Source organism: Tachyglossus aculeatus, chromosome 14 (genome assembly GCF_015852505.1).
Source record: "Tachyglossus aculeatus isolate mTacAcu1 chromosome 14, mTacAcu1.pri, whole genome shotgun sequence".
Lineage (NCBI taxonomy): Eukaryota > Metazoa > Chordata > Mammalia > Monotremata > Tachyglossidae > Tachyglossus > Tachyglossus aculeatus.
In genome coordinates, this window is record NC_052079.1 from 25,791,916 (window position 1) to 25,809,142 (window position 17,227).

Sequence of the window (17,227 nt, forward strand, 5' to 3'; positions counted from 1 at the left end):
TTGTCCCACGGGGGGGCTAACGGTCTTCATCCCCATTTTACAGATAAGGGACCTGAGGCCCAGAGAGGTGCAGTGACTTGCCCAAAGTCACACTGCTGACAATTGGTGGAGCCGGGATTTGAACCCATGACCTCTGACTCTAAAGCCCGTGGCCTTTCCACTGAGCCACGCTGCTTCTTTCTCCACCCCTCCTCCTCTGATGCGGTTTTGGGAATCGAACAGTCCGGTTAGCCAGGGTGATGCCGGTTTGGAAATGCCCAGATAGAGCCCGGGCCCGGGAGTCAGAAGGACGTGGGTTCTAATCCCGGCACTGCCACTTGTCTGTGGCCGGCTGACCTTGGGTGAGTCACTTCACTTCTCTGGGCCTCAGTTTCCTCATCTGGAAAATGAGGATGAAGACTGTGAGCCCCCTGTGGGACGGGGACTGCATCCACCCTGATTGGCTTGGATCTATCCCACAGTGCCTGGCATAGTCCATGATCAACTTTGTGCCTAGTACATTGCCTGGCTCAGAGCAAGTGCTTAACAAATATCAGTGAAAACTAAAAACAAAAAGGAAAAGGGCAGAGAACCGGTGAAAGTGACTGCACCACCCAGCTCCTGGCTTCTCAGTCGCGGAGATTGAGGCCTGCCTCTCTGCAGTGTGCAGTTGGCTCCTCGCTCATCACCGAATTGGCCTAAACCTATCGTAGCCAAGCTTGTTGACACCACCCCGGCGCCCCGCAGGGGTCCGGGCGAGACCTCTTCTAAGAGCAGAAGACAATGGGGCTGTAATTAGCCCGGAAGAAGCTGGAGGTGATGTTCAATCAATCAATCAATCGTATTTATTGAGCGCTTACTGTGTGCAGAGCACTGTACTAAGCGCTTGGGAAGTACAAGTCTGCAACACATAGAGACAGTCCCTACCCAACAGCGGGCTCACAGTCTAGAAGGGGGAGACAGAGAACAAAACCAAACCTACTAACAAAATAAAATAAATAGAATAGATATGTACAAGCAAGATAAATAAATAGAGTAGTAAATAGGTACAAACATATATACATATATACAGGTGCCGTGGGGAAGGGAAGGAGGTAAGATGGGGGGATGGAGAGGGGGAGAGGAAGGGGCTCAGTCTGGAAAGGCCTCCTGGAGGAGGTGAGCTCTCAGTAGGGCCTAGAAAGGAGGCAGAGAGCTAGCTTGGTGGATGGGCAGAGGGAGGGCATTCCAGGCCAGGGGGAGGACGTGGGCCAGGGGTCAACGGTATATGTCTACTGAGGGACAGTAATGCCGTCTAAATCCTCACCAACCCGAATGATAAGACCCTGGAGAACCAGGACATTCACAAGGACCTTTGCAGCAAATTCACAACAGCCCTGTTAAAACAGGAAACTCAAATCCCAGTCACCATTATACACAACAAATGGGCATTTCTCCGTGGTGCTGTGTACCAGACCACTGGAATATAATGGTAAGACTTTGGGCAGGGCCAGGAAGAGTCACTAAGATTGGTTCAACAACAAATGACTCTGAAGAGGCCTATTTTTTATGATATTTGGTAGGTAAGTGCTTACTTTGAGTCAAATAATGTTCTAAGCACTAAGGTAGATAGAAGTGAATTAGGTTGGACACGGTCCCTGTTCCACATGGGGCTCGCAGTCTAAGTAGGAGGGAGAAGAGGAGAACTGAAGCACAGAGAAGTTAAGTGACTTGCTTAAGGTCACTCAACAAAAAATTGGCAGAGGCAGGATTAGAACCCGGGTCCTCTGTCTCCCAGGCCTGTGCTCTTTCCACCAGTCCATGCTGCTTCTCAGCAAAACAGCTAATAATGCTACTAATAATAATTATGTTACTTGTTAAGTGCTTACTATGTGCTAAGCATTGTTCTAAGCACTAGGGTAGTTACAAGATTAACTGTAATGATGATGATGGACACATGTCCCACAGGGGGCTCACAGTCTAGGTAGGGGGAGTAGGATTTAATCCCAATTTTACAGATGTGGAAACTGAGGCACAGAGAAGTGAATTGACTTGCCCAGGCCATGCAGCATATCAGTGGCAGACCTGGGATTAGAACCCAGGTCCACCGCCCCAGGCCTGTGCTCTTTCCATAGAGCAGGCTTCCCCAGCAGCATTTTGAGAAACACCAGGACTAGCAGAAGGGACACACCATAGTGGAAAGAGTAAGGGAGTCAGGACGGGAGTCAGGTGAGCTGGGTTCTAATTCTGGCTCTGCCACTTGCCCGATGTGTGACACTGGGCTAGTCATTTATCTTCCACGTTCCTCTGCTTCTTCCTCTGTAAAAACCCATTTGCCCTCCCACTTGAGCTGTCAGGAGTTGTGTCTGCTCTGCCACTGCAGCAGAACTACCCCAGGGTTTGGCACATAGTGAGCACTTAACTAGTGCCACAGGTATTAGCAGAAGCAGTGAGGCTTTCAGATACCAACAATGCTATGTGAAAATCAAGTGTAAGAAACATGTATGACGGTGGTAGAACTCAGGGCTGTGCAGATCATGAGATCAAGGATTTCTACACACTATTAAAGTATTATATGCTCCTGATGATGATGATGGCATTTATTAAGTGCTTACTATGCAAAGCATTGTTCTAAGCACTGGGGAGGTTACAAGGTGATCAGGTTGTCCCACAGGGGGCTCACAGTCTTCATCCCCATGTTACAGTTGAGGTAACTGAGGCACAGAGAAGTTAAGTGACTTGCCCAAAGTCACACAGCTGACAATTGGCAGAGCCGGGATTTGAACCCATGACCTCTGACTCCAAAGCCCAGGCTCTTTCCACTGAGCCGCGCTGCTTCTCTGTTCTCTGTTCCTGTTTGCACATCAGAGTAACAATAACAATATTATGGATTTTGTCAAGTGCTAACTATGTAATAATAATAATGTGATGGTATTTGTTAAATGCTTATTATGTGCCAGGCACTGTACTAAACGCTGTGGTGGATACAAGCAAATCAAGTTGGACACAGTCCCTGTCCTATGGGGGGCTCACAGTCTTAATACCCATTTTACAGTTGAGGTAACTGAAGCATAGAGAAGTGAAGTGATTTGCCCAAGGTCATCATCATCATCGTCAATCGTATTTATTGAGCGCTTACTATGTGCAGAGCACTGTACTAAGCGCTTGGGAAGTACAAATTGGCAGCATAGAGAGACAGTCCCTACCCAACAGTGGGCTCACAGTCTAACTTGCCCAAAGCCACCCAGCTGACAAGTGGCGGAGCCGGGATTCGAACCCACGACCTCCGACTCCAAAGCCCGGGCTCTTTCCACTGAGCCACGCTGCTTCGTGGTTATTATAAAGCAGACCCCCCCGCCCGTTAAAAAGTTCAACGCGGGGCCGGCCGAGCAGAAAGGAAGGAGAAGCAGAGAGGGGAGGGTCGGGGCCGGAGTCCTTTAAAAGAAAAACGCCGAAAAGTGCGACGGGGCGATGCCGAGAAACCGAGAACGAGCTTCTCCCCCCGAGGCCCGGTGGAGCCGGGGGCGGGTTCGGAGTTCCGGATTCGGCCGAGGTGGGATCGGCCGGCCTACTCCAGGGACTTGGCGAACTCCGCGTAGTCGATGTAGCCGTCGTCGTTCTTGTCGTCGTCCCGGAGGACGTCGTCGATCAGGCTGGTCAGTTCCTCTTCCCGCATCGCGGGCGCCCGCTCGCTCCCTTCCTCCTTGTGGACGTGGCTAATGGCTGTGGCCAGCTCCAAGCCGTCCAGGAGGTTGTTGCCGTCGTAGTCGTGCATCTTGAAGTAGTGGAGCTGAAGCTCCTGCGGGGACATCTCCGCCTCGGGCTTGTCGACGACGCCGTCGAGGTGGTCCAGGATGTGGTCTTTGTCCTGCACCATGCTCCGGTCCAGACGGCCACCTTGGGGGTGGCCGTCCACGTGCTCTTCGGCCGAGCCCAGGCCGCACAGGAGGAAGGCGGCGGCGGCGGCAACGAGGGTGGCACGCGTGGAGCCGCGCATGTCTCCGGGTCCCTGGCTGGAGGGCGGACATGGGGCACCGTCTCGGGAGGACTGGGGCATCGCGCCCTGGACGGCTCCGATCCCTCGGGCGGCCGGTCCCGCCGCCAACCGCACTCGCACAGCAGACAAGTGGCAGAGATGGGTTTAGAACCCATGACCTTCTGATTCCCAGGCCCATGCTTAAATCCTGGGGGAAATACAAGATAATCAGGCTGGACACAGTCCCTGTCTCACATGGGGCTCACAATCTAAGTAACTTAATCCTCAAGTTATAGATGAGGAAACTGATGCAAAGAGAAGTCAAGTGACTTGCCTGAGGTCACACAGCAGACGAGTGGTGGAGGCTGGATTAGAACCAGGTCCTCTGAGTCCCATGCCTGTGCTCTTTAGGCTCCAGTCGAAAGAATCCAGAAAAGATGGCAAGACATTTCAGTGTTCTCCTCAACACACCTTTTTCTAGGGAAGACATACAAAACCTTCCAGCCTGTGAAGATATAGCCCTGGTCCCGGTGATTGAAGAGGTCACCATACCAGTTCGAGTCATGAAAAATGAAAAAAAAGACCCGACAAAATATCTGCTGACCCAACCATGGAGGGGATACCTTGCTTGATCCTTCCATAATCATTCAATCAACAGTATTTATTGAGGCTCAGTGTATGTCGAATACTGTACTAATCACTTGGGAAAGTGCAATACACCAGAGTTGTACACCAGAGTTTACCCTGCCAGAGGAATAAGATCCATCCAACAGAGTTTACTTTGCCAGAGGAATAAGATCCATCCAACAGTTGCTGGGTTTCACTCCAAAGGGCATATTAAAGTTCAGACAAACTGAAATGAAAATAAGGGGATATTTTGCACCCCCATAACAGATTTCATTCTAAGACCTCAAATCGATCTACTAGCATACATGAATTCTTTTGAGGTTGTCTGCAGAGGATCCTCATTTTGTGAAGTGGAGAAAAGACAGAAGACCGGAACGATAAACAACCCTCCTATCTAGTCAGAAGATGAGTCACTGGCAGAGCCTGGCCAGACTCTCGGGCTCCTGGCTCTTCCCGGGAGATGATTTTCAATTGGACAAATGTATGAGATAACATAGGTCTCAAATATCTATGACTTTGGGAGAAAATTGCTGTCCTAAGCAAATCATCTTTACCTTTTTAAAACAGATTGTTGGAAAGAATCAATCAGCCAATCAGTCAGTCATATTTATTGAGCAGTTATTGTGTGCAGAGCGCTGTGCTTGGTGTTTGAGAAAGCAGTAATAGATTGGTTTTCCTTTTTGATTCCCAATGTAAATCTTGCCAAAATAAATTACAGCCCAATACCCAAGCCTCGTCCTTATGAGCAGAAAGGAACCAGAGGCAACATACAGACCTTGTTGTTTCTAATTTCATCAGTCCCAGAAGCTCTGAAAATGACACACTAAGTCTTGCGTCTGCTTTGTCAGAGACGGTAATTATCAGGATCAGGTCAGTGTTAAGCCTCGTTTCCATAAAAATGTCGACTGCCATAATGATACCATAATGAGAAGCAGCATTGGAAAGACCCTGGACCTATGAATCAGAATCAGAAGTACCTGAGTTCTAATCCTGGCTCGGCCACTTGTCTGCTTTGTGACTCTGGAAAGTCATTTCACTTTCCTGTGCCTCTGTCACCTAATCTGTAAAATGGGGATTAAGACTGAGCCTCATGTGGGACATGAACTGTGTCCAACCTGATTAGCTCATATCTACCCCAATGCTTAGTACAGTGCCTGGCACATAATAAGCGCTTAACAAAGACCATAAAAAGGTGCTTTTTTAAGATTGGTCTGTTCGACATTGTCCAGAGGGAATAATGAAACCTTTTTTCTCACTTCTCAGAAACAATCATGTGTCTTCAAAAGCTCCAGTGGCTCTGTTGTGGACAAAGTAAATAGGTAGAGATTTTGCCATGTGAGCTTTCATGGACTTGTCCCTAGGCTTCAGTGTGAGTGGAGTGTCACAGATCCTGTGAGACCCTAGACTGTGAGCCTGCTGTGGGCAGGGAATGTCTCTATCGCTGTGTTGTACTTTCCAAGTGCTTAGTACAGTGCTCTGCACACAGTAAACCATCAATAAATATGATTGAATGAATGAGTGAGCCACAAGAGTGAGGAGCAGTAGGGTGAATACCAGAGGAAGAGTGAGCCCCACTTTTCTTCTCAATGATCAATCAGTCAATCAATTAATCATATTTAGTGAGCACATAGTGTGTGCAGAACACTGTATTAAGCACTTGGTAGAGCACAATACAACAGTGTTGGTAGACACATTCCGTCCTTAACGGTGTACTTAAGTGCTTTGTGGCTGAAGGAGGGGTGAATAAAGGGAGCAAATCCAAGAGCAAGGGTGACACAGAAGGGAGTGGGAGAAGAGGAAATGAGGGTCTAGTCAGGGAAGACCTCTCGGAAGGGAGTTGTGCCTTCAATAAGACTTTGAAGGAGGGGAGAGGAATTGTCTGTGGGATTTGAAAAGAGAGGGTGTACCAGGCCAGAGGCAGGACGAGGGTGAGAGGTCGGTGAAGAGATAGATAAGGTTGAGGTACAGTGAGTAGGTTGGCATTAGAGGAGTGACGTGTGAGGGCTGGGTTGTAATAATAATAATAATGATTATGGTATTTGTTAAGTGCTTACTAAGTGCCGAGCAATGTTCTAAGCACTGGGGTAATCAGGTTGTCCCACAAGGGGCTCACGGTCTTAATCCCCATTTTACAGATGAGGTAACTGAGGCACAGAGAAGTAAAGCGGCTCACCCAAGGTCACACAGCAAAGTGGCAGAGCTATGATTAGAAATCATCACCTCTGACTCTCAGGTCCGTGCTCTTTCCATTTTTTTTAAATTTAATCGTATTTATTGAGCGCTTACTGTGTGCAGAGCACTGTACTAAGTGCTTGGGAAGTACAAGTTGGCAACAGATAGGGATGGTCCCTACCCAACAGCAGGCTCACAGTCTAGAAGGGGGAGACAGAGAACAAAACAAAACACATTAACAAACTAAAATAAATAGAATAAACATGTACAAGTAAAATAAATAGAGTAATAAATATGTACAAACATATATACAGGTGCTGCGGGGAGGGGAAGGAGGTAAGGCAGGGGGGAGGGGGAGAGGAAGGAGGGGGCTCAGTCTGGGAAGGCCTCCTGGAGGAGGTGAGCTCTCAGTAGGGCTTTGAATAATAATAATAATTATTATCACTGTGTGCAGAGCCGTGTACTAAGCGCTCATGAATGAATGACTTCATTCATTCTTCTAGACTGTGAGCCCGCTGCTGGGCAGGGACCGCCTCCACATGTTGCCAACCTTCACTTCCCAAGTGCTTAGCACAGTGCTCTGCACACAGCAAGCGCTTAACAAATACGAGTGAATGAATGAATAAAGGCTGGCCTAAGCGCTTGGGAAATACAAGTTGGCAACATATAGAGATGGTCCCTACCCAACAGCGGGCTCACAGTCTAGTAGGGGGAGACAGAAAACAAAACAGAACACATTAACAAAACATTTCCACTGAGATACGCTGTGGTAGAACAGCGAGATAAGGTAGGAGGGGGCAAGATGATTGAATGCTCTAAGGTCAGTGGAAAGGTTCTTCTCCTGTCGGCCTCTCCCATTGCCAGCTGAGCCTAGGACTGCTGCTGTGTCTAGGAACTGAGTTGAATCTTTGGGGATCTTCCACCGCCAAAGTCCCGGCCCAGGCCTGGGTTCGGTCCAACCTGAGGGAAGCCCCGTTCTGGACTGGATCGGAAATGAGCTCAGGTTGAATCAGAAAGAGCCGGAGGGAGCTGTCACTGCTCAAGTGTAATAACCCCCCTGGACAGCCGAGAAATGGCTGTCCCAGAGGCAAGGGGATTAACTGCCTACAGGCCAAACTCTGCACGAGCACAACTGTGGCTCTCAGAATGGTGTATTTGGCCCGATTATCACATCCTTGACTTTTTCCCCCCTCATCGAAAATGATCAGGACAAGGGGACGGAAGTGCTCCAGCGGGGCAGCATACCTAGCTGGCTTTGGCTTCAGGCCAGACTAATCCAATCTCAGAGGACAAGGAGGCCTGGGCCTTGAAAGAACCACTGGCTTAGTGGATAGAGCACGGGCCTGGGACTCAGAAGGACCTGGGTTCTAATCCCGGCTCCGTCATGTCTTCCGTGTGACCTTGGGTAAGTCACTTGCTGTGCTTCAGTCAATCAATCAATCAATCGTATTTATTGAGCACTTACTGTGTGCACAGCACTGTACTAAGCACTTGGGAAGTACAAGTTGGCAACATATAGAGACAGTCCCTACCCAACAGTGGGCTTACAGTCTAAAAGGGGGAGACAGAGAACAAAACCAAACATACTAACAAAATAAAATAAATAGAATAGATATGTACAAGTAAAATAAATAGAGTAATAAATATGTACAAACATATATACATATATACAGGTGCTGTGGGGAAGGGAAGGAGGTAAGATGGGGGGATGGAGAGGGGGACGAGGGGGAGAGGAAGGAAGGAGCTCAGTCTGGGAAGGCCTCCTGGAGGAGGTGAGCTCTCAGCAGGGCCTTGAAGGGAGGAAGAGAGCTAGCTTGGCGGATGGGTAGAGGGAGGGAACTCCAGGCCCGGGGGATGACGTGGGCCGGGGGCCGATGGCGGGACAGGCGAGAACAAGGTACGGTGAGAAGATTAGCGGCAGAGGAGCGGAGGGTGTGGGGTGGGCTGTAGAAGGAGAGAAGGGAGGTGAGGTAGGAGGGGGTGAGGTGATGGACAGCCTTGAAGCCCAGGGTGAGGAGTTTCTGCCTGATGTGCAGATTGATTGGTAGCCACTGGAGATTTTTGAGAAGGGGAGTAACATGCCCAGAGCGTTTCTGGACAAAGACAATCCGGGCAGCAGCATGAAGTATGGATTGAAGTGGGGAGAGACACGAGGATGGGAGATCAGAGAGAAGGCTGATACAGTAGTCCAGACGGGATAGGATGAGAGCTTGAACGAGCAGGGTAGCGGTATGGATGGAGAGGAAAGGGCGGATCTTGGCAATGTATGGCAAATACCATAATTATAATCAGTCTCATCTGTAGCACTGCCCACCCTTTATCCACATCTTGCCTCTGGCCTGTAACTCCCTCCCAGCCGTGTCCCCACCTTCAAAGCCCTTCTAAAATCATATCTCCTCCAAGAGGCCTTCCCTTACTAAGTCCTCATTTCCTTATCCCCTCTCCCTTCTGTATCACTCTTGTACTTGGATCTCTACAATTTAAGAACTTGATATTCACCTCACCCTCAGCCCTGCAGCACTTATGTAAATATCGATTATTATTTTAATGACAGCCTCCCCCCTCTTGCTCCTTGTGAGCAGGGGGTGTGTGCCAACTCTCCCGTATAGAGAAGCAGCATGGCTCAGTGGAAAGAGCACGGGCTTGGGAGTCAGAGGTGATGGGTTCAAATCCCGGCTCCACCGCTTGTTAGATATGTGACTTTGGGCAAGTCATTTCACTTCTCTGGGCCTCAGTTACCTCATCTGTAAAATGGGGATTAAGATTTTGAGCCCCGCAGTGCTTTGCACATAGTAAGTGCTTAACAAATACCAAAATTATTATTATTATTGTACTCTCCCAAGGGCTTAAGACAGTGCTCTGCATGCATTAAGTACTCAATCCATTCCACTGATTGATTGATGGATTGATTGTGTCTATTTGTACTGCATCTACCTCAGCACTTAGCATCTACTGATAATAACTGTGGTATTTGTCAAGTGCTTATTATGTGCCCTCCCACAGATACTTGTATGTCCTTAAGGAACACCACAGTTTTCATGATTATTCTAAGTAGTGTCATCTCAAAAAGAAATGTCCTCCCTGTCCTTTCAGGGAGGCAGAAAGTCAGTCCTTCTCCAAATGAGTTCGACTTCCAAACCAAGACCAAAAACAGTGGCTTTCACCAATGCAAAGTGTTTTATTCTACCATCTGTGGTCTTTGCCTGATGTCTTCCCTTGCTTTTCACTCCCCCTGCGGGTTTTCTCACTGCTCTAGTACTTCCCAAGCGCTTAGTACAGTGCTCTGCACACAGTAAGCGCTCAATAAATACGACTGATGATGTAAAGTAGGGGACTCTATCCAGCAGATGGCAAGCTTTGCCCAACATGCAGCTTCCAGCAAGAGATCTGCTGGGCTGGCATTTCTCCCTTCCCGACAGCAGCTCCTGGAGAGGCTGGGCTGGAAGAAAAATGCCATAATTAAACCCAGTGCTTGACCTCACCACCGCCTGAGCCCTTTACATATGAAGTATGTAAAGGAGAAGGAGAAGGAGATGGATAGGAGAAGCAGCGTGGCTTAACGGAAAGAGCCCGGGGTTGGGAGTCGGAGGTCCTGGGTTCTAATCCCAGCTCCATCCTTTGTCAGCAGTGTGACTTTGGGCAAGCCACTTAACTTCTCTGGGCCTCAGTTACCTCATCTGTCAAATAGGGATTGAGATTGTGGGCCCCACCTGGGACAACCTGATAACCTTGTATCTCCCCCAGTGCTCGGCACAAAGTGCTTAACAAATACCAGTATTATTATTAAGTATAGACGGCTCGTTAAAAAGGCTCCAGTAGCAAGCCAATTTTAGCCTCTACAACCTGGGTAAAAGAAAACTTCATTGCAGGCCGAGAATGTGTCTGTTTGTTGTCTTATGGTATTCTCCCTAGGCAGGATGTTCACTGACATCATCATCAACATCATCATCATCAATCGTACTTATTGAGTGCTTACTGTGTGCAGAGCACTGTACTAAGCGCTTGGGAAGTACAAGTTGGCAACATATAGAGGCAGTCCCTACCCAACAGTGGGCTCACAGTCTAAAAGGGGGAAGGGAAAGTTCTGGACTTGGTGCTGGGAAAGCCGGAAAATCTGGCGGGCCAGCAGCATGGTCTGTGAGTCCATCACGAGGTAGAGCAGGTGCGGGAGGGCAGGGCTGTGCCGGGATCTGCTCCCTGAAAGCCCAGATCTTCCCAGTGGGCCCCCAAGAGGGCACAGTCATCATCATCATCATCATCAATCGTATTTATTGAGCGCTTACTATGTGCAGAGCACTGTACTAAGCGCTTGGGAAGTACAAACTGGCAACATATAGAGACAGTCCCTACCCAACAGTGGGCTCACAGTCAAACCTGGAGCCGGTCAGCTTCCTGTAGACGATACGGTGGACTCGGCCTTGTATGGGGTTGCCGTTATCCAGGCCGCACTGAGCGATGGTCAGGACCAAGTTGCGCTCCTCCTGGAGCTGGCGGTGCAGCTGGGGAGGCCCGAAGAGGCGACGGCGGAGGAAAGCGAGCCCCCTCCTGCCTGCCGTGGGCCGGATCTGTTCCCTGCGGGCAGAGAGGTCACCCATCTAGAAGCGCCGCGGGGCCTAGGCGAAGGAGACGGGCAGGCTGAGCTGGCCCGGACGGGCTCCCGGGCCCCCTGCTGCGGCCTGGAGGATGTCCCGTGCCTCCCACTGGAGAGAAGCAGCGTGGCTCAGTGGGAAGAGCACGGGCTTTGGAGTCAGAGGTCATGGGTTCGAATCCCGACTCCGCCACACGCCTGCTGTGTGACCTTGGGCAAGTCACTTCACTTCTCTGGGCCTCAGTTACCTCATCTGTAAAATGGGGATTGAGACTGTGAGCCCCCCGTGGGACAACCTGGTCACCTTGTAACCTCCCCAGCGCCTAGAACAGTGCTTTGCACCTAGTAAGCGCTTAATAAATGCCATTATCATCATCATCATCATCATCCCACTCCTCCTGGGCTTGCTGCACCTCGGGGCTCACGCCAGTGGGCTCCCAGCCGTTGGTCTCCGCCGTCAGAGCCCGCAAGGCCCCTTGTTCCTCAAGCGCAGAGATCGGGGTGCATATGATGGATGGGAGGAAGCTGCTCCGCTTGGCGCCTCTAGAATCCCAGGACATGGCCTCCGAGCCCAGCCGGTCTTCTACCTCCTTCCTGACACAAGGAGGGCAGACTGTCCTGTTCATTATATCATATATGACCTGTTCTTCTAAACTGTGAGCCCGTTGTTGGGTAGGGACCATCTCTGTATGTTGCCGACCCAATCAGTAGTATTTATTGAGTGCTTACTGTGAGCAGAACACTGTACTAAGTGCTTGGAAGAAGGAGTACAGTATTGCAGAGTTGGTAGAGGCACTCCCTGCCCACCGGGAGCTTACAATCTAGAGGAAACTGACTATGGTTTTGGGCTGGCAGGAGCCCCATTTGGGGATAGTTCTGGAGCCAGATAGTGCTGTAAGTGCTCAATAAATATGATTGACTCACCATCTGCTGCAGTGTCTCCCCCACCAGGGAGACAAGGCAGCGTGGCTCAGTGGAAAGAGCCTGGGATTTGGAATGAGAGGTCATGGGTTCAAATCCCGGCTCCACCACTTGTCAGCTGTGTGACTTTGGACAAGTCACTTAACTTCTCTGGGCCTCAGTTCCCTCATCTGCAAAATGGGGATGAAGACTGAGCCCCACGTGGGACAACCTGATAACCTTGTATCTACCCCAGCGCTTAGAAAAGTTCTTGGCACACAGTAAGTGCTTAACAAATACTAACATTATTATTACTATTATTACTGTTACTCAGAACCCCACCACTGCCACTGCCATCTGCCCCCTCAGCTCCTCTAGATTGTAAGCTCATGGTGGGCAGGAATGTGTCTGTTTAATAATAATAAAATGAAGTTACTTGTTAAGTGGCTTACTATGTGTCAAGCATTGGGGTGGATACAAGGTAATCAGGTTGTCCCATGTGGGGCTCACAGTCTTAATCCCCATTTTACAGATGAGGTAGCTGAGGCACAGAGAAGTTAAGTGGCTTGCCCAAGGTCACACAGCAGACAAGTGGCAGAGCCGGGATTGGAACCCACGTCCTCTGACTCCCAAACCTGTGTTCTTTCCACTAAGCCACACTGCTTCTTGCCATGCTGTTTATTGTTATATTGTACTCTCCCAAGTGCTTAGTTCAGTGCTCTGCACCCAGTAAGCACTCATTAAATACTACTAACTGACTCTGGCCCGGGATCTAGTATTCGTGGCTAGGTGAGGACTGTAAGCTTATTGTGGGCAGGGAATGTGTCTTTTTACTGTTATATTGTACTCTCCCAAGTGCTTAGTACAGTGCTCTGCACACAGTAAGCACTCAATAAATACGATTGAATGAATGAATAATAATGCTAACGGTGGCCCCATCCTTGAGCTAGTTGGGGACAGATCCAGGAGTGACACTTTGAGGTGCTTTCTCTCTGTCATTCCTGCACACAATAAGTGCTCAATCATTGGTTCTGATGACTTGACACCTGTCCGCATGTTTTTCTTTTGATGTCTGTCTCCCGCTTCTAGACTGTGAGCCTGTTGTTGGGTAGGGACCGTCTCTATATGTTGCCAACTTGTACTTCCCAAGCGCTTAGTACAGTGCTCTGCACACAGTAAGCATTCAATAAATACAATTAAATGAATGAATTGGGTGATTGGCAGACTGATAGCAAGGGTGCAGTGGCGATGTTGCCAATTTGTATATGTTGCCAATTTGTACTTCCCAAGTACTTAGTACAGTGCTCTGCACATAGTAAGCGCTCAATAAATACGATTGATGATGATGATGATGATGATGTTTGGGGTGGAGCCAGTGGTCAGGGAAGATTATGATTGGATGGATTGCTGGCACCTGGAAGCCAGTCAATCATATTTATTGAGCACTTACCATGCGCCGAGCACTGTACTAAGTGCTTGGGAGGGTACAATTCATTTGTTCATTCAACCATATTTATTGAGCAGTTACTATGTGAAAGGCACTGTATTAAGTTCTTGGGAGAGTACTATACAACAGTAAATAGCCATATTCCCTGCCCACAATGAGTTTACAGTCTAGAGGAGCTTACTCGTGATCTGAAGGATGAGTTCAAAGGTGGCAAGGCACTTAGAAACTGTAAACTTTTATTATTATTATCATTTAGTGCCACTGAGTCATTTTCGATTCATAGTGACTCCATGGATATACTTTCTCCAATCCCATTAACTAATAGTGACCTAGAGGAAGGGCAGTTGTCAGGTGAATAATGGTCAAATAACAGTGGTTATTTAGCCTAATTGGGTGCAGAGAGTTGAAGAGAGCTGATGCTAATCATTTGGGAGCTCCAGGCTAATCAGATTCAGGATCCCATTTAAGGCCAGGGTTTCTGCCTGGAGGGGAGCCTTTAAAGAGAGGGATATTTGTTGTGGGTGCAGTAGTTTTGGACTTCAGATGAATTGCTCCCAATCGTGTCATTTGCTATATATCCCAAAGTCAGACAGGCTTCAAAGTACCTGCAATGGAAAGGAGGGTAGAAACCCCATGGTGAATCCAGATGATGGATGGTTTGACTGCCTTAACCCCAACCTGATAAATCGTCTCCAGAGCAGGGGAAAAATCAGGTGACCCATGAAAATAACGAATGAAAGAAGAAGTGTGGCTTAGTGGGAAGAACAGAGGCTTGGGAGTCAGAGGACGTGGATTCTAATCCGGGCTCCGCCACTTGTCTGCTGTGAGACCTTGGGCAAGCCACTTAACTTCTCTGTGTCTCAGTTACCTCATCTGTATAATGGGGTTTAAGACTATGAGCCCCACGTGGGATAACCTGATTACCTTGTATCTACCCCAGCGCTTAGAACAGTGCTTAGCACATAGTGAGTGCTTAACAAATACCATTATGATAATGAAAGTGGTTCCTTTACTCTAGATTGTGTGTTCATGTGACTGGGAGAGAGAAAAAAAGTGACAGAGAAGAAAGAGAATCGTGCACTGGAATACTGAGATGGGAAATCTGATGGATGGAGGTGACCAAATGCAAGAATGAATCCAAAGGCTTGTGGGTGGAAGGAGGAAAGCCAAGCACCCCAAGACCCAAAAGGACAATATGATTTGAAGCCACCGACACAAAAGGCTGCTGGAGTTGATCACAATCCAATTTGAAGTGAGAAACTATCATTCAGCATACTTTACAATAATTGAAAAGCCACCTGGTTTCCTTTAGCAGGCATGGGCTTTCTTTTCTTATTTCTCACTAGGTTCTTAAATTCATTATTGGTGCAGACCAATATTTATTATTTCTCCTACTCAGTTGACATCTTTGGAGAAATAGTAAATGGATCTGAACTCTGAGGATCCAATCATCTTTGTTCTCCCTGCTCTCCAAAGCACCCCCAGACTCGGGGCTGACATTTGAGGACTAAATGATTGGATTCTTTCACTGTGGGCCTGTTACTCTTTTTCTACAGCTAAGCAGTTTTTCAGAGATATTTATCAAAATCGCTGCAGTGAAACAGAAGGAGAGAGGAGAATAAGGAGGAGATAGATGGGGAGGTCTAATTGATGCCTGTCAGATGATTAAATTAAGACTCTGAGGTGGGAATGATAGATTGTTATCTCCACTGGGCGCATAGTGGCTGTGTAATGTTTGGCAAGTCATTCAATCTCATCGGTCCTTAATTTTTTCCTAGATGCAGAGACATAACAATGCCTAATTTCTTGCCAAGGGCAAAATGAAGCTTTATTAGCTTTTGGAAATAATCATGCCTATGCTTTTCCTGAAGCTGTCATAAAGCTTGAGGTAAAAGGATATCATTGGACATGCCATGACCTCTCTGCATCATGGGATTCTGTGAAACTCAGAGTTTTTGCGGGTCTTTTGGATCGTCGTCATAGAACCCAGCGCTTAGAACAGTGCTTTGCACATAGTAAGCGCTTAATAAATGCCATTATAAAAAACTAGACTCACTCTGCACACCTTCAAAAACAGTCAGGCCGTGTTTCCCCCACTCCTCAAGAGCCTCCAGTGGTTGCCAATCCTCCTCTGCATACAATGGAAACTCCTCACCATTGGCTTTAAAACACTCAATCACCTTTCCCCCTCCTACCTCACCTCGCTGCTCTCCTATTGCAAATCGGCCAGCATCCTTCACTCCTCTAATGCTCACCTACTAACTGTATTCAATCTCATCTATCTCGCTGCCAACCTCTCGCCCACATCCTGCCTCTGGCCCTGAAAGCCCTCCCTCTTCATGTCTGGCAGACATTTACTCTCTCCACCTTCATAGCCTTTTTCCAGGAGGGCTGCCCTGACTAATCCCTCATTTCCTCTTGTCCCCCTCCTCCCTCCCTGATTTGCCTCTGGGGTAGCTACCCTTTTCACCTTCTGCAGAATTCCTCTAACTTTCTGATTTCTTGTTCCCTCCCCTGCATGCTGAACTCATCATCCCATTTCTCCAGTTACTTAAAGTTAATTTTGCTTCTCTGGGAGGCTGAAAAGTTATGTGTCTTCCCCTTCCCTGCTTAGCCATGTGAAGCTACCCCCCTGCAACCATATACATGCACACAACACAAGTACACATACCCCTTTGTAAGGGCAGAGGGAAGAATTGAAACGATAAATTATTTCAAGTCATGATTGTAAATTATTTATATTATCTGTATTAATGTCTCATTCATTCAGTTCATTCAGTTGTATTTATTGAGTGTTTACTGTGTGCAGAGCACTGTACTAAGTGCTTGGAAAGTACAAGTTGGCAACATATAGAGTTGGTCCCTACCCAACAACGGGCTCACAGTCTAGAAGGGGGAGACAGACAAAAAAACAAAACATGTGGACAGGTGTCAAGTCATCAGAATAAATAGAAGTAAAGCTAGATGCACATCATTAACAACATAAATAGAACAGTAAATATATACAAGTAAAATAAATAGAGTAATAAATCTGTACAAACACATATACAGGTGCTGTGGGGAGGGGAAGGAGGTAGGGCGGCGGGGATGGGGACAAGGAGAGGATAAAGGGGTCTCAGTCTGGCAAGGCATCTTGGAGGAGGTGAACTCTCAGTAGGGCTTTGAAGGGAAGAAGGGCAGTTCTTTCCAATAACTTAATCGGTGGCATTTATTGAGTGCTTACTGTGTGGAAAGCATTGTACTAAGGGCTTTGGTGAGTACAATACAGAGTTGATAGATGAGTTTCAAGTTGTGGATAAAGCAAAAAGCACTATCCCACCAGGAGCCGAGAAGAAATCTCACCAGACTTTGGGCACTGAGGAGAGCTCAGCCTTTCTCTCCCTGGAGAATATGTGAAGGAGGGAAGACAAAATATTTCCTGTAATCTCTAGCTGTAAGGAATTCTCATTCATTCAATTGTATTTATTGAGCACTTACTGTGTGCAGAGCACTGTACTAAGTGCTTGGAAAGTACAATTTGGCAATAGAGACAATCTCTACCCAACAACAGGCTCACAGT

At 48.0% G+C, this 17,227-nt stretch overlaps 1 protein-coding gene and 1 pseudogene across 1 annotated transcript; both read right to left on the reverse strand.

Annotated features, from left to right (window-relative positions):
- Positions 1 to 3,486: 3,486 nt before the first annotated feature.
- LOC119937138 (multiple coagulation factor deficiency protein 2 homolog) lies at positions 3,487 to 4,058 on the reverse strand. The gene has a single exon (XM_038756777.1). It carries the CDS (start codon positions 4,013 to 4,015, stop codon positions 3,527 to 3,529), a length of 489 nt encoding a protein of 162 aa, XP_038612705.1. The 5' UTR covers positions 4,016 to 4,058; the 3' UTR covers positions 3,487 to 3,526.
- Positions 4,059 to 4,710: 652 nt separating this feature from the next.
- On the reverse strand, positions 4,711 to 11,947 carry LOC119936597 (annotated as a pseudogene).
- Between the last annotated feature and the right edge of the window lie 5,280 nt (positions 11,948 to 17,227).